The sequence below is a fragment of the Cuculus canorus genome, chromosome 12 (genome assembly GCF_017976375.1).
Source record: "Cuculus canorus isolate bCucCan1 chromosome 12, bCucCan1.pri, whole genome shotgun sequence".
NCBI lineage: Eukaryota > Metazoa > Chordata > Aves > Cuculiformes > Cuculidae > Cuculus > Cuculus canorus.
In genome coordinates, this window is record NC_071412.1 from 8,216,090 (window position 1) to 8,237,585 (window position 21,496).

The window sequence follows — 21,496 nt, forward strand, 5'->3', positions numbered from 1 at the left end:
TACACTGCAGTGCCCAAAATTGCACACAGTACTCGAGGTGGGGCTGCCCCAGTGCAGAGCAGAGCGGGACAATCACCTTCCTCGATCTGCTGGCAATGCTAGGCTTGATGCACGCCAGGACACGGTTCGCCCTCTTGGCTACTAGGATGCACCATTGGCTCATGTTCAACTTGTCCTCAACCAGAACCCCCAAATCCCTTCCTGTGGGGCTGCTCTACAGCCCCTCAAACCCCAGTCTGTATGTATATCCAGGGTTGCTGCATCCCAGGTGCAAAACCCGACACTTGCCCTTATTAAACTTCATGTGGCTGGTGATTGACCAGCTCTTCAATTTGTCTTGATTCCTCTCTCTGCAGGGTGTCTTTGCCCTCAAAAGTGTCAACAGCTCCCCCCTGTTTCGTGTGATCAGTGAACTTGATTAGTAAACCAAGTTAGGATGAGAGGGAACGGCCTCAAGTTCTGCCAGGGCAGGTTCATATTGGGCATTAGGAAAATTTTCCTCACCAAAAGGGTTATTGGGCACTGGAACAGCTGCCCAAGGAGGTGGCTGAGTCCCCATCCCTAAAGGTGACGACAGGTGGATGAAGTGCTCAGGGATATGATTTAGAAGTGGACAGGTACAGTTGGGCTTGATGACATCAAAGGTATTTTCCAACCTAGGGATTCTATGACGAACCTTCAAGTCCTGCATCCAAGTCATTTATGCAGAGTACTGGTCCTAAGATGGATCCCTGTGGAACCCAACTCCAAGGATTTCCCGTTAGACAGATTGATCACCGACCTTTGAAGATCCCTCTCAGCAAAGCCGCAGTCTCCCTCCCCTTCAGGGCCTGCCTTGTCACCATATCGCCCAGCTGCAAAGAGAAGGGGACGCTGCGAGCCGCACTTCACCCCGCGGGAAGCCGCCTCTCAGGCCTGACAGGACCCGGCGCCGCCCGCCCGCCCCGGGACCAGCCCGCGGGCCCCGCACCTCGCTCTCCCCCATGCTCTGCAGGGCCTCCTGCAGCCGCTCGGGAGCCTCCTCGGCCGCCAGCGCCAGGATACGCTGGGCCATGAGGCCGCGGAGGAGCCCGGCCCAGCCGGGGACGCGCTGACAGCGGCCACTACCCCGAGAGCCTCCGCGTCGCCGCCTGAAACTCCCGCCCGGAAGTGTCTGGCCGGAAGGGCCCGCCCCCCCGCATCTCAGCACCGCCCCTCGCAACTCCCGCCCGGAAGTGTCAAACGGAAGTGTTTGCCCGTCACCCGGGTAACAGCGCCCGCCCCCCGCCCTCCCGCCTCCCTGAAGACTCGGGTTCGAGTCCTGCGGAGTGCAGACACGTGGGGTGCACGGCAGCATTGGTGCAGGATTTGGGGGGGGGGTGGGGTGTGTGCAAGCAGTGTGGGGTGTAGGACAGCGTGAGGTGCACACACGTGGCGTGCAAGGAGTAGGACAGCGTGGGGTGCACACATGAGGGATGCAGGTGTGAGATACAGGGCAGCATTGGTGCAGAGTGGTGTGGAGTGCAGGCAATGTGAGGTGCACACACGTGGGATGCTGCTGGTGTGGGGTGTAGGACAGCCTGGGGTGCAGGGTGACATGGGGTACAGGGCAGCATTGGGTGCAGGGAGGTGTGGGGCGCAGGCAGCATGGGGAGCACACACGTGGGGTGCAGGCTGTAGGACGACAGGTGTTGCAGAATGGTGTGGGGTGTAGAAAACCATGGGGTGCACACGCATGGGGTACAGGTGATGTGGGGTACAGGTGATGTGGAGTGCAGGGAGGCATAGGATGTAGGATAGCGTGGGATGCACACATGTCAGGTGCAGGGTGTCGTGGAGTACAGGGCAGCATGGGGTGCAGGAGGGTGTGGGGCGCAGGCAGCATGGGGTGCACACACATAGGGTGCAAGGTGTAGGACAGCATGGGGTGCGCACACGTGGGATGCAGGGTGTAGGACAGAGTGGGGTGCACACACATGAAATACAGGTGTTGTAGGGCAGCATGGGTTGCACACACATAGGGTGCAGGATGGAGGACAGCGTGGGATGCAGCATGGTGTGCAGACGTGTGGGGGCAGGTGGTGTGAGGTACAGGGCAGCACTGGTGCAGAATGGTGTGGGGTGCACACACGTGGGATGCAGGTGCTGTGGGGTGTAGGACAGTGTGGGGTGCACACACACGGGGTGCAGTGTGGTGTGCGTTGTAGGACAGTGTGGGGTACACACATGTGGGGTGTAGGGTAGCAGGAGGTGCAGGGCAGCATTGGGTGTGGACGGTGTGGGGTGCTGGCATGTGGGGCAGGCAGCCACGGAGGGACTGGAGTGCTCAGCACAAAGTACTCATTCAGGGCCACCCCACAGCAGCAGCATCCGGCCACTGCGAGTGCCACTCACGTGGGGTGCGGATCCCTGCAAGTAAACCCCTTAATTCCGGGGGGCATGAGGGGTGGCCTTGGACGCACGAGGAGGTTTAGCCCATGTTTAAGCAGCGGGATTTAGCTGGAGGATCCGATGCCAGCACAGTGTGGGAGATTTCGCAAGCTCCGTGCTCCCAGGGAGTGAGAGCTGATGCTGCTGTACGAGGGGGAGCAGGTTCAGCAGGGGACATGGGGAAGGGGGATAACTGAACCTGGCTGAGAGATCCCCAAAGTGATCCAGCCACAACACCTTGAGGTGGGACCCCCTTGGGGTGGGTCGTGCTTGGGGCTGCCACCCTTGTTGGACCCAGGACAAAGCACCCAGTCCGTGGTGCCAGGGGTTGCGCATGAGTCTGCACAAGGATTTCATCTGCCGTGATCTTGATGGCCAGGGCAGCACAGGTTCCCTCTGCCACCCCTGCGCAGAGCCATTGGGTCTGTTTGGGAGCCCTGCACTGATGATGTCCCTCTCTTACACACCATCTTGCTCGCTGGGCTGCAGACAAACATCCAACAACTCTAGGTGGGAGCCAAGACTGCCATGGGAAGAGAACAGGGAGGTTGGGAGGTTTCCAAGGCAGAGCAATGCATGGTGCCCCTGGCCACGGTGGCATCACTCAGGATCTTGACACAGGTGCAGATTTTTCCTTTCCTCTCCCCCCTGCCCTTCATCTGAAGTCTCGTGCCTTCTTCACCTCCATCCCTCTTTCCTCCCTCACAGTGGGGTCTCAGCTCTGTTTGCAGGGCAGCCCTGTGGAAATCAAATCCGTAAATCCTGGTGGCATTACAAAACATGCCTTGTGTAAGCCCCTTCAGCCCCTGCTCTGGTGCTTAGCTCGGCCCTGCCACCTCCCTAAAATCCCCATTGTGTTAAGAGCCCAGCCGAGCTCCTCTCCTGCCGTGCACAGCCCCTTCCTCACCATGTCTTCACCCACCTCCGGCAAACCTGGAGCCAAAAAGAGTTAAGGCTGTAAAGGCTCCCCTGCTCCACGTGGCTTCAGCATGCTGGGCTGCAGATGTCCCCAAAAGACCTCATTTTGCTGTCCTGCTGCACCCATGTGTGGGCTCAGCATGGTCCTTGCTGCATCCCAGGGCTTCCCTCCCTTGCGGGTGCACAACCATCACCTCAGGGGTGGACTGGGTTCCAGTTCCCAAAGCTCCAAGCAGGCAACCATCACTCTAGGGTACCATTAAAAAAATCTGCTCATGTGCTTTTTAATTTTGAAAGGTAAAAGACGCGATGTATGGATGTTGGTTTGGGTGGCCTCATTGGGGAGGAGCTGGAGAACTCCAGGAGATGCCAGGCCTGGGAGCATCCTCTGCTGTGGAACTGTACCTGCAGCTGGACCCTGTCCACACAGGATAATTCACAACAGGACCTTGCCAGGCTTCTCAGGGCAGAAGCGGGGAAAGAGACATGGCCCGCTCTCCGCAGGGGACTGGGCTGCGATGGCAGGCTGCCCATCGCCTCCTCTGCCCCTGCCCCGCGCTAATGAGCGAGTTACACAACGAGAAGCTTTTATACTTCGTTAATCGGGTCCGGCATCCCAGCCCGCCCCTCCACACACGCTGCGGCCGGCCAGCGGAGCCCCAGCTCCCTCCTTCCCTCTCCTCAGCTGCCTTTTGTAATGTTTTAATGGGGTTTCTTCCCTGGGTTGTACTGATTTAATTACAAAGCTGCAGTGAGTTGATGCCTTGTGACGGTCTAATCCCAACCCGGTGACTCTACAAAGCTTTCGCTCAGCTTTCTTCTTGCTCCACTCTGGCCTCGCTGCCTGCGTGTCCATCTCTGCCCCGTGCGCTGACCTGCTGTGGACAGTTCAGGTTTTCCTTTCCTTGGTGAGTACCTGGGGCTTTTCCCATCCAAATTAACTTTGCATGAGAGACTGTAATCCATCCCTCCCTTAACCTCGCACCTCCAAGGGTGGGATTGCTTTTGATTCCTGGAAAAAGCGGATGCCCATCGCTTCCCTGGCAAGGAAGAAGATGCCACTAGGAAGTGGGGGAGCAGAAGCCAAGCATCCCTCACACAGCCTAGGCTTGGAGCCGGTGCTACAGCCTGGCAGGGGCAGGTGCTGGAGGGAGGATGAAGGCAGTTTTCCTCGTCCTCAAGTGTGGGAACTAGGTGTTTCACCTAGAAAGCATCAGAAAGATGCTGAGAGGTTTGCTGTGCAACTTTGAAGCTGGTGACCAGCTCTGGGCTGGAGCAGCAAGGATTTGGGAAACACCTTAGGGATAGTGAGGCAGTAAAAATAAAGTACAGTAAAATCATGAGCCAGCTGCCCACCTGGCCAAAGCTGGGGCCTCACCTCTGCCCTTATGAGGATGGTCTGAGGTGAAATGGCACCGGGTGAGATCATGGGGTTGGGGGTCCCAACCTCCAGCAACAGGCAGAGCCAGGCAAAAAGAAGAATTAAGATGTCAGACGATCAATACCCACATTTTTGAGCTGCTTTTACAAACACCTCTGGTGATTCTCAAAGCTGCTCAGCCTCCAGCAGGCAGGCAGAGATGTAGGCAGTAGTGATGGAGATGAGGACAGTTGCAGCGTCCCCAGCTGAGCAAGAAGGGCAGTGGATGGGGCACAGAGGGGCTGTGGAGGCTGTCGGGATCCCCACCACTGCTGATTCCTCCTTCCCTTTCCCAGTGTCTTGTGGCTGACGAAGGACAGAGGACAACATGTCTGCGGTTGTGAGTACTGCCCCTAAGCCGCTCCGTCCCCTGAGCTCTGAGCATCTCCTCCCTGCAGTGCCAGGATGGGGCACTCTCCATGCGCTCCTCAGCCCACCGCTGCTCTCAGTCCGTGGTGGGGAGCCTGGGTGGCAATGCAGCCCGTTCCCATCCAATTGCATCCGCTCGGGTGCAGGCATGGAGACTCTGCCCTTCCTCATCGCTCCCCATCCCAGCAGAGCAGCAGTGGGGCAGGGAGTTGGGGGGCTGGCTGGGGAGACCCCAAACCCTCTCTCATTCCCAGACGGGCACGTTTCGCATCGTCTCAGAGGAGGAGCAGGCCCTGCGCACCAAGCTGGAGCGCCTGACAACCAAGGACCATGGCCCTGTTTTCGGGAGATGTGAGAAGATCCCCCCGCACACCCTGCAGAAGGTGAGGGTGGCCACAGGGAGTGGGGAGGCAAGCATGGCCCAGCGATTCTGCTCCTTCCCAGGGACCGGAGGAGACCTGTGCTGGGGTCTTGCCTTGTGGGGTGGGATGCACTTATCCCAAGGGGTCTCCGAGTAGGGGAGCTGGGTGACCCTGCGCTCCCTGCGCCAGGATGCTGCAAGGAGCATCACTGCACCCCTCCAGCTTTAGGGTGCCTAAATAAACCCTGGAGGGTTTTAGGGGTGCAGAGGGCATTGCTGATCTGGACCCTCTCCCTGCTTCCCCCCAGGCGAAGGATGAGCTGAACGAGACAGAGGAGCAGAGGGAGGTGGCAGTGAAGGCGCTGCGGGAGCTGGTGCAGGAGCGGGCAGGCAGCGAGGAGGTGTGCAAGGCGGTGGCCGAGAAGGTGCAGGGGAAGGACGACTCCTTCTTCCTCCGCTTCATCCGCGCTCGCAAGTTTGATGTCCACAGGGCCTATGACCTGCTGAAAGGTGGGGAGGGGTCCTGGGCTGTGACACCATGTGAGGACAGAGTTATTCATCCCCCTGGCAGCTCCCAGCTCTGTACCAGAGCCTCCCAGCTGCTCAGTCCAGGCTGTCCTGGCAGAGCATGGGAAGGAAATGAGAAGAAAGGATAAATAGAAAAATAGATAAATAAATAGAAAAGAAAGGATAAATAGATAAATGTGGGCTCAGGGTACAGGGGAAAGAGTTGGGATGGGGAGGGAAATAAATAAGGATGCCAGTCTTCCCACAAAGCCAGGACATTCCTCTTCCTTAGTAATTTACTGAACAAAATGGAAAAAACCAAATGTGTTTGGCATTGGAATGCTGTCTCCTTTGTGCAGCAAATCCAGATGGATTGGGCCACATCCCCTCAAGAACCCTATGCCCTACACATGCCCCATACACACCCCTCTGTACCCCCGTAAGGAGCTGCTCCTGCACCCACCCTGATGGTTCTGTGAATGGTGCTTGGCAAGCTCAGCACCCCGTGACCCCTCAAGGGTTGGGGAGCTTGTGGCAGCCCCTCCCCACACTGGGGGTGACCCAAAAGGATGGAGGGGAAGGGCAGCCTGGGGTATGGCCACCAGTGGGGACCTGCCTGGCTCCAGCTCTGCTCTTCTTTGTGTCAGCTTGGGGGATAATGAGTTGTAATTATCAGCGCTGGCTTCCAGACAGAGGTTTTGTTTGCCTGCATTTTCCCAGGATGAGATTCCTTATTCTGTGCCCGCAGGGTGCCAAGGGAGGGGAGCTGGGGGATGTCACCCAAACAGGGAGGAAAGGGAAAGGGGAAATGAGGGGAAAAATTACTTTATATGGTCATTGAGGTGCTGGAGAGAAAGCAGGCATGGGCAGCCCCTGCCATGAGGAGAATAATGAGCGTGCTGGGGCCAGGACTGAGAAGCTCTCACCCTGTTTGCTGGAGAAGACCTGACCCACACGGACTCTGGGCACCGCTAGTTCACAGCAATCGGGCTCAGGACTGACATCTCACCATCGCCAGCCTGTCCTGTCTCTGGTGGCTCCCCCAGCACTGTCTTGGTTTCCCGAGGCAGGGCGAGCAGCAGTTGTCCTCCCCAATTTCTACCTCTCTCCAGGCTACGTAAACTTCCGCCAGCAGTATCCTGAGCTTTTCGACAACCTGACCCCTGAGGCCGTGCGCAGCACCATTGAAGCTGGCTACCCCGGCATCCTGGCCAGCAGAGACAAGCACGGCCGGGTAGTGATGCTCTTCAACATCGAGAACTGGGATTATGAGGAGATCACCTTCGATGAGGTCAGCCCAGTCCTGCTCGGCACATCTGAGCACTGCATCGCTCACACACACGTGTACATATGTCCACACGCAGTCTCCAGCCATCTGGGTTGAAACAAATCTGTAGTCCTTGGTATTTATTCTTCCAGGGAGCCTGGGAAGGCATGGTCCATCCCAAAGGGTTCCCCTTCCTTCCCCTTGGCGTGGTGCAGGCTTCAGGACAAATTCAGGGCATGCATCCTCCAGCCCAGGTAACACAGGGTGAAGAAAGGCATTGTGACATTAAATCAAGGTGCTTTAGAAATGAGGGACCTGCAGGGCAGAGGAGGAAACTGAGGCACAAGGCACAGAAAGGACTTCTTGGCAAAGAGGTCTCCAGACACGTAACATACAACTTCTCCAGGCTGCATTTTCTGCTCAGTTCTGAATTTGGTGGCAACATATTGATACAGAACTGAGATGTACCCACCTGGTGGTTGTTGAGCATCCCCTGAAATGCCTTTCCTGCTCTTAACTCCTGGGGATGGCTGCAATAAGCAGGCTAGATTCAAGCAGATCCTGGCTAACTCTCCATGGGACTCTTCCTGGGAACCTGTTGGGGTCTGTGGGAGGTGAGACCTAATACCAGACCTGTTGTCTCTCCATCAGATCCTTCGTGCCTATTGTGTTATCTTGGAAAAGCTGCTGGAAAATGAGGAGACTCAGATCAATGGGTTCTGCATCATTGAGAATTTCAAAGGCTTTACCATGCAGCAGGCATCAGGGATCAAACCCTCTGAGCTCAAGAAGATGGTGGACATGCTGCAGGTGAGGTGGCAAAGTCTGCATCCAGCAGAGGCAGAGCAAGTCCTTGGAGGATCAGAGAGCTCAAAGAAGGGTGAAGGCAGGCTCGTAGGGTTTGGGATTGCCACCCCACTGGCACCATAAGAAAGCATCATGGAGAGGCTGCTCCCTGTCACATGCTCCTTCCCTTGCCAGCTAATTGGCTAAATCCTGCAAGATGGATCCTATTTTCCCAGCTCCAGCTCCCTGCCCTCTCAGATGGCCAACCAGAAGCAGTACTCACTACTCCTTGCAGCATCCTACAGCGTGGCCTGGAGGCCTTTCCTCACCACCCTCAGCCCAGTCCAGGCTGGACAGACACTCACAGGCTCTCCAGGATTTCTGCCCTTGGACCAGAGACTAAAGACACTTGGCTCTTTCCAGGGAAGGAATGCTGCAGAGTTGTGGTCCTTCTCATGGAGTGGGAGCAATGAACCATCTGGGAGGCTCTTCAGCTACCCTGGTGCTCCCAGGGCTGGGATGGCTGATCCTCTGAGTCAAAACAAAAAAAGGGCATCAAAGAGAGAAGGGGAGATTGGGAGAGATCTGTGGCAGTTCTGGGGTGCCCATTGCTGCCTGCCCAGCTCCACGTGGGCAGCCACTGTCTGTAACCATCTGTGTCTGCGTTTGGGATCCTAGGACTCTTTCCCAGCGCGATTCAAGGCTGTCCACTTCATCCACCAGCCTTGGTACTTCACCACCACCTACAATGTGGTCAAACCATTCCTGAAGAGCAAACTGCTGGAGAGGGTGAGTGTGAAAAAGGGACTTGGAGGCAGAGACGCTTCCCTGGGTGAAACAGATCAGATGGAAAGAGTCACCCAGGTCCTCTGCTGAGCGTTGCTTCTGTCTTCTCCCAGGTCTTTGTGCACGGGGAGGAGCTGGAGTCCTTCTACCAGGAGATTGACGCTGACATCTTGCCAGCAGACTTTGGTGGCAACCTGCCCAAGTACGATGGCAAAGCAACCGCAGAGAAGCTCTTTGGGCCCCGCATCGAGGCTGAAGACACGGCTCTCTAAACTGGGGTCTGCACCCTCTTCCCTGTAAAATAGGATCAGAGGTGGCTCCCTAACCTTAACCACCTCCATACAGTAGCTTTGGTTGAATGACTGCTCGTGATGAGGCCCTCTGGGCGTGTTACTCCGCGCCTGTCCCTCCCTTCCCCAAACCTGGCAGCGGGCTGCCTGGCAGCTCTGTTCCTCCTGGGCAGAGCATCCTTCCCTCGGGAGCCAGCAGAGAAAGGATATCACCAGCCCTCTCCCACATCATGCCCTGGAACTGCGGTGGGAGGACTGGAGAGCATCTGCTCTGGGAAGGGAGGGCTACAGGAGGGAGAAATAAAGTGTTTAACAGCAGAGCTCCAAGGTCCCTTGTGGCATGTGGCAAGGAACAGGGGTGCAGGTTTTTGGGCACAGGTGCTGGCTGTGCTGCTGTTTTTAAGGAAGCCAGGAGTGTCAGTGCTTGGCAGGAGACCCCTGTTCCCCCATCACTGACTGCCCTTTGAGACAGGAACCAAGGAACCACCGGTCTCCATCCTCCATGCATCCCAGAATGAGCCCCAGCCGTGCCCGAGCGAGGACCCTGAATTGTCAGTCTTCTGCTCTACCCAGAAAAGAGGAAACAGCCCAGAAGATGCACACAAGAACCTGAACAGGAGTCCAGGCAGAGCTGTCTCTGTCTAATTCCTGCTCAGCCAGGTGGACAAGGAGGAGGAACAGAGATTGCAGCAGCCACTAAGTAGGAGATGGATTTTAGCTGCAGGACAGTGAAAGACAAGCAGAATACACTGTCATAAATCCTTTAAAAGCCTCAGCACAGTTGTTTCTCCTAGCACCACACTGTGAGAGTGTGCTTAGTCAGGAAAGCCCCACCAAAAGCCATAATAGACATTAGAAGAGGGTCCTTGCCCAGCAAAGGAGCTGCTCTGGATGCTAATGCTAATTTGCCCTTGCTAATGTGGAGTCAGCAGGACCAGGGTGGGGAGGAAGGAGGCAGAAGTAACTGTCCCAGAGAAGGCAATCTGTTCTGGTTCATGAGCCAGGCGCCTCCTCCAAGAAGCTGATCAGATACTCATTTCCAGACTGTCTTCTCCTCCCTTGGTGAGTAGTAGGGCTTGGAGAGGAGCAAGACACTGGTCTCTGCCCAGGTTACCTTCTCCATAAAGCTGGTCCCCCATAGCGCCCCATCTCCCCTCCCTCCCAGCTCTGCAGCTACACACGGGAGCCTTTCATCAGCCAAGCAGAGGACCAGACCCCCCCGTCCCCGAAGCCAGCTGAGGTGGAGGGTGCTGACAAGAGCCGCGTTCATCAGGGCACTGGCCCAGGCTCAAACCAAACAGGATGTCGGCTGTGAAGCTGTGGGGAGGATGGGGTCTGTCTGGGCAGAGGCTACTGGGGTAAAATCTGTTTTCCCTGGCCTCAGCAGCACAGCTGGTCCATGCATGGCAAGTCCCAGGCCTGAGGCTGTGCCAGCCTTGTGCAAGAGCCCAGAGGGAGAGCAAAAGGCATCTCTGCTGTGTTTGGCTCCTCACTATACAGTGCTCTTCATGGGGCTGGGAAGCATCTGGAGCTGTCCCAAGGAAACCATGTGCAACAACCCTACAACCATCAGGCCAGTGCAAACATAACAGCGCAGCTTGCTTGGGAGACAGAGCAATTGCAGCTGACTTATAAAAACAGAATAAGACAATCACATACACACACCCCTAGTATGCACAGATGGGAGCACCACATTGCTGCCTCTTGGACTGGGACACTCACAGCTCTTGGGAGCTGCCAGTAGCTTGTTTTGATGTTGAGAGGGAGAACAGCACAGCTGTCAGCACAGGGAGCATGATCCATGCTGGCCTCAGCTTCCCCCCAGAGTGACTCTGACCAAGCAAAGAAGGAGTTTTGAAGTAGATCTAACACCTAAATTGCAACGACCAATAAACAAGAGATAGAGCCTGAAACACTGCCTTCCAAAGAACAACTTTCATTACAGAGGAATAACAACAGCAGCCCTGGCCCAGCCCAGCTACCCGGATGGCTTACCAGTCTCCGTTACCCTCTGCATCCCTCTCGCTTGGTCTGTAGGTAAAAAACACACACCCCAAGAAGCTCTTAGTGTCCGTCAAGTTGTGCTTTAGGCAGAGTTTTTCTGTGCCCTGGTAAGAGCTGTTGTGCTTTTCTTCTGCCAGCAGCCGAAAGATTAGGAAATCCACTTGCTCTCAAAAAGGGAAAAACAACAGATGATGATTTCTGCAGATACACGTGAGCCAAAAGCTTTGATACATGCTCCAGGGAGGCAATCATCCAGATGGGAGGCCTTCCACGTGCTGTATGAGGGGCCACAGCTAAGCCCTCCCTCCTGCTTCAGGTCCTAGTCCTGGCGCAGCTGTAGATCTGACTCTGGAGAATTTCTTCAGCTTGCAACCCTGTAATCTTGGGGGCTGACACAGGACCACCACAACCCGCTCTTGTCGGCTGCCAAAAATAGCCCTTCTTTAGTAGTTTCAGGGAAGGCATTTTAAAAATTATGCCACCCCTATTCTCTATCACAAAGGCATTAAGGACAAAACACAACTAGGAAAGGCTTGAGCATCACTCACACTTGTGTCACATGCTTTAAAGGAGAAAAGGAGAGAAAAGAAAGTCACCTCACAGCTACATTCCTAAGCTGGAACTCAGCAAGGCTGAGCTGCCAGCCTCTGACAGCTGCTGAGAAAGCCACACACCTCTGCTCAGGAGGTGCTACACCCCCTTATTTAGCTACAATGTGGGGTCCCAGCAGACCCGAGAGCCAGGGCAACTGCTGGAGGTGCTCCTCTATATAGCAGGAATTAAGACTGACTTCCTACTGAAGGCTTCTGTAGCAGCTCTGTCATTGATCCACTCTGGAATAATAGAGGCACAATAAGGCTCCAGCTGGACATGACAGTGGTGGTAGAAGCTGGCACACCACCCCATGCGCTGCTCAATACGACCGCACAGGGGCTCTAGGTATCTACTTGACCCTCATTCCAGCTCTGCTGTCTGCTGAAAGCTGTCTGTGAAATGTGGGCATGGAAGTTGCAACTGCTGAAAGAAGTGGAAGGGAGAGAAGATACCCCCAGCACTGCCACCCCTCTTGTCCTCCCCCCCACAGGAGTGTGGACAGGAAGGAGTGCAAGCTTGAGACTTTGCCCACAGAGGAAGAGTTCATTCACATTTCCTAGAACAATTAAGAGGTATCTTGCATCTATCCCTAGAAGAGCCAGTGGCACATGTGTGCCAGAGAGGCAGCACCAGAGTTTATGAAAGAGGAGTTACTGACAAAGGTTGTCCTGTCTGGAAATGAGGGAACAGCAAGCCAGCTTCTACCTTGGTGCATACCACAGGAATATGAGGGCAGCCTACCCCCAAGGCAGTCTTTGATTAGACACAGCACTGGTGAACAGTAATATCAATTCACATGTAAGGACTGGGGCTCTTGCTCCTCCTTTAACTAAACCAAACCTCATAACCAAGTGAACACCTTCAGATACCCAGTTGTGCTTTAATCAACCCTGTCAGCTCAATGTGTCCCCCCAGATGATCCTCTGCCCACCACAGATGAAGCAAGTAAGAAAGCATGGCTGCTTTGTCTGTCAAGAGTGACAGCTGGACTTCACCACCCAATGACACCACACAGTCACTACATGAAGCACTGACTTCAACAAGTCCTTTATTTTTAAATAAAGAAATCCCACTGAATCAAAGATAACAAAATTACATTTTGTTTTTCAATGACCTTCATTTTACACCACACAAGAATAAAAATTAAAGAAAAATCAAAGATGCTGTTTTATATATTTATATATAATTTTAAAGGTAAACATCAGCAGATATAGAAAAATTGCATTGCTAGTTGCAAATCATCTCCCCTGCAGCTGTCAGCTCCAGAGAATCTGACTCAGAACATGGCAGGGAGGGTGTCTCAGTATACAAATCTTTCAGGGCAGCATTTAGAAATGGTTCCAGAGTATCATTTTGCCAATTTTAAACTATTTTCATAGTAAACTTCTCACCAAGAACACTGGCAGTCACTCAGCCTGTTCCAACACACCTGCATGGACAAAGCAAGACGGGCACAGGTCTCTCCACACACCTCTTCACTTTAGAATTTTCAGAAAAAGAGGTTATGCTTTCTCAAGAAGAAAGTCTAGTGATCCATCACTGGGAATTATGGTTGAGCTGTCAAATAACACAATGAGCAAACGAGTTCGTTTGGAACACTGCTCACTTCGGTTAAGCAGTAGGGTTTGGTTCTATCAAACACAAGTGGGTTTTGTTCAGATTTTTTTTTTTTTCTTAAGATTTCCCAATTATCAGGAGCCATGAGAAGGGTCAACATCCCAGTAGAGCCATAGTGGAAGTCCTAGAAGAAAGTATGGTACCTAATTAAAGCTCTTGCATGAGCAGAGATAGACAAGGTGAGCCCATCATTCAGACAAAAGCAAAAAGGTTGTGTAGTGCCACCTTGTGGGATCAGACTCCTTACTGGCATTAAAACCAGGGTTAGACAAGGCCATTTGGTGAGAAGAAAGGACATAGCCTTTACTGGCTGTGGGACTGGAGCTTTAGAGAGTATCAAGAGAGACTTGGAAAAGGCTGTTCAACACCAGTAGATCCAACCTGATAAATGCTGCCCTGGATTGCAATATTTGTGTCCATTGATTAACCAGCAAAACCAAGAAAACAGATGTCCAAAATATAACTGTTCGAGATAAATCCAGAAACCCTTCCATCACAGCACGGGAAGCTGGCAACTGCTTTGACTCACTGATGGCACTTATACCTAAACTCCCCTCTAAAAGCTGAGAAAGTCCAGGCCAGTAGAACAGACACTCCCAGCAATAAAAGGGGTACAGTTACAAGGCACCCCTTCCTTTGGGCACTGTTGCTGTGAGAAAACTTAGCAAGTCCTCACACTAACAAGAGCTGCTTGCTATTCACCTAGAAGCCATGAGATACTGCTTTGAGCATCTGTGGCTCCAGGACCTACCGAACCAACTTACCTACCAAAGGAATAAGGACATATGGAACAAGACTCAAGCCAGAAACAAGATGTTCTTCACAACAAATGACTTTCACATGCAACACAAGGCTAGGGCTTTTTCTGATCTCCTTGAAAAAGGCTATGAAGAATTTCAATACACTTCAGACAGGCATGGTATTTCTAGAAAAACTTGGAAGCAACTCTGGTGACTCAACTGTTTGGCAATTAAATCCCAAAGTTACTACTCTCTGCTTTTACTGTTGAGATGTGGTCACTTAGGCAATCTACCTCCAGCTATGCTGCTGAAGAGGTGACAGACACAAGAACTTCGGGACTGGAAGGTAACAAGTCACATATTAAGCAAACCAAATCCCCTTCCTATGACTCAATCCCTTCTGCTAGAGAAGCAGAGTGCTGAAAATGATCTACCTCTTATGTATATTATTTTAAGCCTTAACATACCGAAGTTAGTTGTAGACTGCCCACAGAAGTCCTTTAAGTCAGCACACTTGTAGAGTGTGCATTGCCAGAGCTGTCTTGCTACCTAGCATCTGAAAACTCATTTACTAAGAAGCAAAGCCCCAAAAGCTGACAGAGCTGTTATGGAAGTCTCTAGATATGTCACTGAAGGAGATGTCAAGGTAGGAGGAGAAAAAACCAAGGAAGGAACCACATATCGAAAGGGCTGTGGTGTAGGAACTTGTGACAGACCCAGGACAGATGAGACACAAGTAGCTTGGCTAAATTCAGTAATAGAGCTAATAGATCCCAACATCTGCTTAACATCCTGTCTTTGTAACCTATATCTTCATAAACAGGAACTAGAGAAAAACACTCAGTAAAAGACTGCACGGAAGTTCGAGTACCTGTCTTTACAGTGCAGCTACAACACTGCCAGACCCATCCAAGAACACTTTCAATTTAGAAGCTAACCAAAGGACCATAAAAAAAGCTAGCACATTGGATCTAGTGGAAGTTGCAAGCTCCTTGTGTTCAGTAAGAGCAAGTCCCACCCGTAAGCTTCAGACCTCTCTGGACACCGACAAAGGTGATGGTTGGACCAGCCTTACCATCAAACAGTAATAGTTCTGTAACTTGCTATCTGACCGAGTGTCCTTAGGATTTATGTTCAAGAGCTACTTGCATCCAGTGATGGGAAGAGGTGCGTATACCACACAAGACTACCTGTAGAAGAGCTCTGCCAATGCGTTTTCTAATCTCAGTTTGAAACTAAACACAGATTCATCATTCTGTAACCTTGAACTGCACTATCAGACTACAATGCAATGACACAGAAGTGCACACTTCAAAAACCTCATGTCTTGACAAGAGAAGACTTAAAATTTCAGATTGCATTTAAGGTCAAGTTCACTGGGCAAATGAAGAACACCTGCCTACATCACAAGACTAGTATTGTCTTATTGTGGGAGAAAGTACTATCTCTAATTAGTAACTGGACAAAATCCCATGGATCTTGGGGTACTCGCACCAGGTGTCAGTTGCCATTCACTGTCAGAAGCAAGATTTAATACAGGATTCCATTTAGATAACATACTGCTACATGATTTCCCACTTCCTAAGATCTCTAAGCTACTACTGCAAGTCTGACACCTTGAGTCTTGCTTTGAAAGAAGCAAATTGAGTGGGATGGGAAGAACAGATTTCTCACTGCTTCCACCTACAAGCTTAGCAAGCTCAACCTCAGGCTTTAGAAGCCTCACACAAACAAGCCATGACAAAAGCTCCCCTCACCCAAACAGGCTAGAATTAGTTGGTTAGGTCACAAGTGGTTGGAACAGCTGTAGATGCAAGTGCAAAAACAGGTCTAAGGAGCAAGACAGAACCCACATTACTTCTGTAGGTGAGTTTCAGAAAGTCCACAGCATTGGCACTTCTGAAGTGTGATGACCTGGGTTGCAGGGCAGGAAGTATCCCTTGAAAAGGCTTTCCAACTTTTAAAAAACACCTCTATTTGACTATGCAAAATCACAGCTCCTGCTGCTCTGAACACCGCCCAGTTGCTCACCTCATTTTAGGAGACTGGCTTCAAAATGGGTCATTGACTGACTGGCCATCTGTTGTAGTGAAATCAGTTTGAAATGAAGGTACACTTGATAAGGTAGCTTTTTCATACTTCAGAAACAGAAAAAACATTTGAAATCCCTGTCTGTCAGGAATGATCTTTACAAAATACGAGGAATTTTTTTTTCCAAGAAAAAGCTTCCCAGGACAAAGCTCTGCTTTCAGAGGGACTGGCATGACATGGCCAAGAAGCAGAGGCAAAACACTTCCTTGGCCTCAGCACTAACCTTTCCCAGGCAGTTCTTACCCTCTTGACTTTCATGTTCTAGCCAGTCAAAAAGTGTCTTGCTCTGCCAGTCTGGGGTCCTTGGAAGGAAGGTAGAGTTTCAGCCACTTCAGGATTTGGGCAGAGAGCCCCTGCTTTTGATAGGGCTCTCAGGTTGAGGAAGGCCAATATTTTGCTCTCAAAGAAGGACAGATGCACACTGACCTTTCATCAGTATCCACATATTGGGTCACTTCAACATCAGTATTGTTACCAAGGACAACTTCTGTCCCTTTAGAGCTGTCTGAAGTTGATACTCAGCGCAGTAAAGCTGGACTGAGGAAAGACAAATTAAGCACAGGAAGGGCAGTTTCATTTTCTCAAGGCAGACAGCCATGACCTGTGTATAAACCACAGCTGCAATAGACTATGGAAGTCAAAGCACTTCTAGAGTTGTAACCCACTGGAGATAAAAAATTACCCTACATGCCCTATTTTATACTATATCTATTTGAGGTGTATGAGCATTGTTTACACTCCACTTCTGTTGGTGAGAGAAGGTATTTAAGTCATATCCAATAACATACGAACACTTAAGCAAAAACCTGAAGTGTCTTTTATGACAGATTTTAGTGATATACAGATGCAGCATGTATAAAAGAATAACAGAGACAAGATATCCATCAGCTAAGAATATCCCTGGAAACTGATGCCCGAAAACAGTTCTTAAGGAACAGTCACAAGCATGGCCAAGTCTTGCATTTTACTTGGTCAACATCTTTTCTTTGAGGGGGGAGGGCGGAAAGGAAACCTGGATTTACTAATAATGAGAATGTGCAGGTAGCCATAGTTCATCGTAACACACCAAGGTGTCTGGCCTAAGGCAAATGAAAAGAATTTCCTGATATGATAACACACCTTTGCTACAATATTTAGTTATTGCTTTACCAAAACAAACCCCCATTTCTCCAGCCTACTGAAAGGTTCAGGGATAGGGTAGTCCAGAAGGCTTCCCCTACATAGCCAGGCTGAAATCTTGCCACTTGTTTTGCCCTTAAGTGATAAACTAAAGTGCCTGGAACATAGACCGATGCTGAAGCAATAAAGTGCTAATTGACAAGGTGACACTGTGATAAAGAAGTCCTAAAGATGGATTAATGAGACAATACTGCCAGAACAAACTAAAATATTTTGACTACAAAGTTTCAGTCTCCAGCTTGTCATAGGACAACTTTCCTTCCGGGGGACAGATTAGAGTCTTTAATAACCACCCCAGCACGAGACCACAACAGTCACTTGAGGGAAACCCACAAATGAGTAGGCGTCTTTCCTTCAGTGAGCTTTCACACGTCACATATTGTAATTAGAAGAGGATGCCTGGGTGTGGAAAAGGAATTCAAGTGAGGAAGAGCCCAGTGTCTTACTGGAGCCAGTAATCCTAAAGTGTATACATAAATATGGAAGTAGTTAGTCATGCAAAGGTATCATTGTAGTTGCACAGAGCTAGAGATATCCAGTCCCCCATCAACTGTAAGGCAAGTCAAGTGTCTGAAAACCATTTGATGCTTTGAAAGCTCAGGGGAAGAATTCTGGTATGATTCATCCTGACATAAGAGGAGTAAGTCTAAATAGATACCCTCTTCTGCCCTCCCAAAAATTAAACCCTAACAGAGTATACAATGCTCCATGAAATATTCTTAAAAACAGATTGAGCTCACAGAAAGATCCTGCAGATTCTTAATCACTGGTCTCCATTTGGAAGCTGGAGCCAGCTTTAAAAAGTCCTAAGTCAAACAAAATAATCTGGTACTAAAAAGAACACTACTTTTCAAAAGGCAAAAATGACAAGAATGTGACTGATCTGGTCTTGGTGTGAGAATACGTTTACATAGAAACATTAACCAGTATTACCAGCCTACAGCATTTCTCTACTTGGAGTCTCAGTATAAAGACGCCCCAATCCACAGATAACCAAGGCATGGAAGATTTACATATTTTTAAACTCATTCACTTGTGTTAAGTGTGCATTCCTAGGAACTAAAAGGCTTCTCTTGGGATGGTGCAAGGCTGGAACTCCACTTGCAGTCAAACATGTTTTTCCAAGCCACATTTTAGTGGGTTACAGACTGAACCACTCACTGGATTGTGGCTTGGTACAGGGCACTCCCAGCACTGGGACAGAGGAGAATAGAGTCATAGTTACCCTGTCATCTGCACCTAAACAAATGCTGCAGATCGAGTTTTTGACCAGCAGGTAAAGAGATTGACATTTGAAGCTTCTGCTATATTAAGCAAGCAGTCTTGAGCTCAATAACCCTGTAACAAGTCACAGTCGGCAACCTAATTCTTATAACAGAGCAGTAAATTACAAACCCAAGTGACTACACAAAGATGCTCTGACCAGATATTAACCTCAGCTTTAATTCCACTTTGGAAGAAAACATTGTGATCAAACCCCAGCCACAGAATATCAAGGAGAATGGAAACCTGAAGCAGCAGGTTAGGGAACAAAATGTTCCCAAGGTGGAGATAAACTGAAGTGATCCAGAGTCTTTGGGTCAATTACTCCTGGCCAGATACAGCCTGCTCTGTGTCCGAGCATTGAGACTTTGTCTTCTCCCACTGGCAGATGGCATTGGCATACTGTACCACAAGCTTATCCATCCAGGTAAGAGGTTCTGGGAATAGTACAGACCCCTCAAAAAATCCCAGGTGGCCTCCATGAAGGGGCAGCACATGCATGACATTTTCCCGTTTCTCTGTAAAACAAAAGGAGGCACAAAGTTCCAGAAAGTTAACAACTTAGAGCTGAGAATGAAACCATCTTAAGCTGTGATCAGCTATTTGAACTAAAGGAGCAATAACATGTAGGAAACACACAGACAAAGGCTATGGCTACTTTGAAGGCAAAGCACATAACCTTACTGCCTCACAGATCAGGACAATCTGCAGGAACCAATCCCAGGCAGCACAAGAACATTGCCCAAAGAAGTGCTGCTGGCTGGGCCCTTATGGCAATGCAGGTACTGTCATAAGAATGCTCATTTGCTTTAAAGAGAGAACATTGAACTTCTACACCGGGACTAGGACTGTTTGAATAATGTCAAGCTGCACCAAAGCTCTTTACAGTATGTCAGCCACTTTGTTCCATGCACAGTGAGAAAACCCCGTGCTTGCTTCTGTCTGAAGCAGCTGTAGATAAATTCTGTTCGTAGCTTTTAATCAGGAAAAGAATGAACCCCAAGTACCTCCCTCCACCTGCTATTTGTGTGATAAAGCAGCAGCCAACTCCCTCTTCTGATCTTTTAAAGGTAATTTGCCTTTTTTTTGGCTGAAGATAGACAGCTCACAGAACTCCGTCAAGGGAGAGATCCTAGTTCAGTACCACATAACAGAGATATCATGTGCGCCCCCTCCCTCCTGCTCTTGATAGGCAAAGGTGCTGTTCATCTGTACTTGATGAAGACTATCACTGTAACAGCCCACCTTTCTACTAAATCTTAATGAGGAATGAAGACACAAGGAATAGTTTTTTTCCACTCCAGAATGTAACCTACTGGCTATCGACACAACCCAAAACAGCCTAAGGTGCCTGAAAGGACTCAAGTTCTTCCTGGTCAAGGTTAACCTTGTTAGTTCTCGCAACTAATGATTTAAAGAGGCTTAGTACACCTCGCACAGGATTAAAGATGTAAGGAGGCAAGTCAAGCTGCTTTGAAATCATGGATCATAATGTGATAACTAAGCTGCAGGTACACAAATACACAGCTGGAGCAATCTGCTTCAACACACCTGAAAGAGATCTTGGAATTGATAGAAGACTCTCATGCACAAGTGGGTCATCAGCAGCATTTACCAACAAAAGAGGAACATAGATCTGCATCAAGAAACATGGCAGGAAAGGAAAAAAACACAGTAAGGGGTTAGTATTTAAATTTCAGTCTACCAACTGTAAAGGTATCTTAGCTGCACTTAAGACATCTTTCAGAACTGCCCTGTACCTGGAGAGGCATCACAAAAGCAGAACGCCAAAATTTAAGACTGGTGGCTTTTCACCAATGGAGTACTTTGCAGCACTTATTTATTTTTCCAACTTAATTGTACAACAGGGGCAGTGGTGCAACAGAGCAAATACAGATTGAGTCACAGATCTTCCCCATTCTCAGCATTCAAATATCTACACCCTTTTTTGCTCTGTATTGCTTTGCAAATCAGGTGGCTAGCACCAGCTCTGTTACAGACACCTTGGTTCAAGTCCAGGAAACTCCCTTGGACCATCTCCATCCCCTGGCTCAGTAAAGCCAAGGAGGAATTAATATTCCAGTTCCACTTCTGCAAAACTTTAGTCTGCTAAGAATCTGCCCGCCAGATAGCATCCCAGGTCTCTTCCAGTCTTTGGCAAGTCTTCCGTCCTTGAAAATGCAGGCTCTATGCTACCACCCACTTCCCACTTTATCATCATACATTCAGAGCAGTTCAGCTGAATGTGTGGTTTTATCTAGATTCCTGGGGTGCTAGTACCTGTCAGAGAGAAACTACTAAGAGCCCAGAGCATTTAGCCCCATTATTAGAGGTACCAAGAACTGAAATCCCACTCCAATATACTGTGCCCGATTATTTCTGAAAATCTCAGCTAAGACACTTCTGTTTAGGTATCAACAAGAGACATCACAATGCATTCTCTCCTGTAGAAAAATGGAGGTAGAAGAGAAGTTTCTACTGCAGGAGAAGAAACTTACTTTCTGCAAGTAATGCAGGCAGCTTTCCTCTTCATAATATTCCTTCAGGGAACTGTAGCCGTGGAACTTCCTGAAATAGAGAAAAACTGTAATTATCTGCTGCTAGAGAAAAACTAATTATCACGTGACTCTTCCTTCCGAGTAAGGACACATGCAGAGATGGGAATGCCACCCCAATTTTCATGGAAAATGCTTTTTTCCTACCCAGGTTTCCCCACAAATCCCACCTTCAGCAGCACATGCCTTTAAGCTTTCTGTGCTTACTCAAGTACAGTGATAGCATGGGCAAATCAAACATGCAAGCTGAGCAGCCTTCACGTTTCTTTTAGAGTATCCCATTTCGCTTAAGTAACTGTATGCATGGAATAAAGAAAAAGTTACATCTTGTTCACCTTTA

At 50.0% G+C, this 21,496-nt stretch overlaps 4 protein-coding genes across 9 annotated transcripts in view; 2 read left to right on the top strand and 2 right to left on the bottom strand.

Annotated features, from left to right (window-relative positions):
- Positions 1-12,628, bottom strand: part of FANCI (FA complementation group I) — a 37,532-nt gene extending 24,904 nt beyond the window's left edge. For 2 of the 3 annotated variants that reach the window (XM_054078062.1, XM_054078061.1), the window contains exons 1-2: positions 971-1,140; positions 782-854 (exon numbers count right to left, since the gene is read on the bottom strand). In XM_054078062.1, the coding sequence (XP_053934037.1) occupies positions 782-854; positions 971-1,054 (157 nt within the window). In that variant the 5' untranslated portion in view covers positions 1,055-1,140. Of the gene's footprint in view, positions 1-781; positions 855-970; positions 1,141-11,108 lie in introns of those variants that run through there. The other variant, XM_054078063.1, reaches the window with a different exon arrangement.
- Positions 1-21,496, top strand: part of MFGE8 (milk fat globule EGF and factor V/VIII domain containing) — a 115,514-nt gene that overhangs the window by 39,003 nt on the left and 55,015 nt on the right. The gene's annotated exons all lie outside the window — the stretch shown is intronic.
- Positions 3,929-11,009, top strand: RLBP1 (retinaldehyde binding protein 1). 2 transcript variants are annotated; one of them, XM_054078083.1, is made up of 8 exons: positions 3,929-4,235; positions 5,044-5,087; positions 5,371-5,526; positions 5,786-5,987; positions 7,097-7,275; positions 7,903-8,061; positions 8,716-8,826; positions 8,937-11,009. In XM_054078083.1, exons 2-8 carry the CDS (start codon positions 5,076-5,078, stop codon positions 9,093-9,095), a joined length of 978 nt encoding a protein of 325 aa, XP_053934058.1. In that variant the 5' UTR covers positions 3,929-4,235; positions 5,044-5,075; the 3' UTR covers positions 9,096-11,009. The 2 variants fall into 2 exon arrangements, with proteins under 2 accessions (XP_053934058.1, XP_053934059.1); XM_054078084.1 differs by having other exon boundaries at positions 3,934-4,235; positions 5,371-5,499; positions 8,937-10,996.
- Positions 17,151-21,496, bottom strand: part of ABHD2 (abhydrolase domain containing 2, acylglycerol lipase) — a 38,985-nt gene continuing 34,639 nt past the window's right edge. For all 3 annotated transcript variants that reach the window (XM_054078074.1, XM_054078072.1, XM_054078073.1), the window contains exons 9-11: positions 21,100-21,169; positions 20,153-20,237; positions 17,151-19,119 (exon numbers count right to left, since the gene is read on the bottom strand). In XM_054078074.1, coding sequence (XP_053934049.1) covers positions 18,923-19,119; positions 20,153-20,237; positions 21,100-21,169 — 352 coding nt within the window. In that variant the 3' untranslated portion in view covers positions 17,151-18,922. The remainder of the gene's footprint in view (positions 19,120-20,152; positions 20,238-21,099; positions 21,170-21,496) is intronic.

Excerpts from the sequence above, each read along its gene's own strand:
- RLBP1 (XM_054078083.1), top strand. Across the intron at positions 5,527-5,785 it reads TGGCCACAGGGAGTGGGGAG|GCGAAGGATGAGCTGAACGA; the intron begins GCAAGCATGGCC and ends GCTTCCCCCCAG. Across the intron at positions 5,988-7,096 it reads GGCCTATGACCTGCTGAAAG|GCTACGTAAACTTCCGCCAG; the intron begins GTGGGGAGGGGT and ends ACCTCTCTCCAG.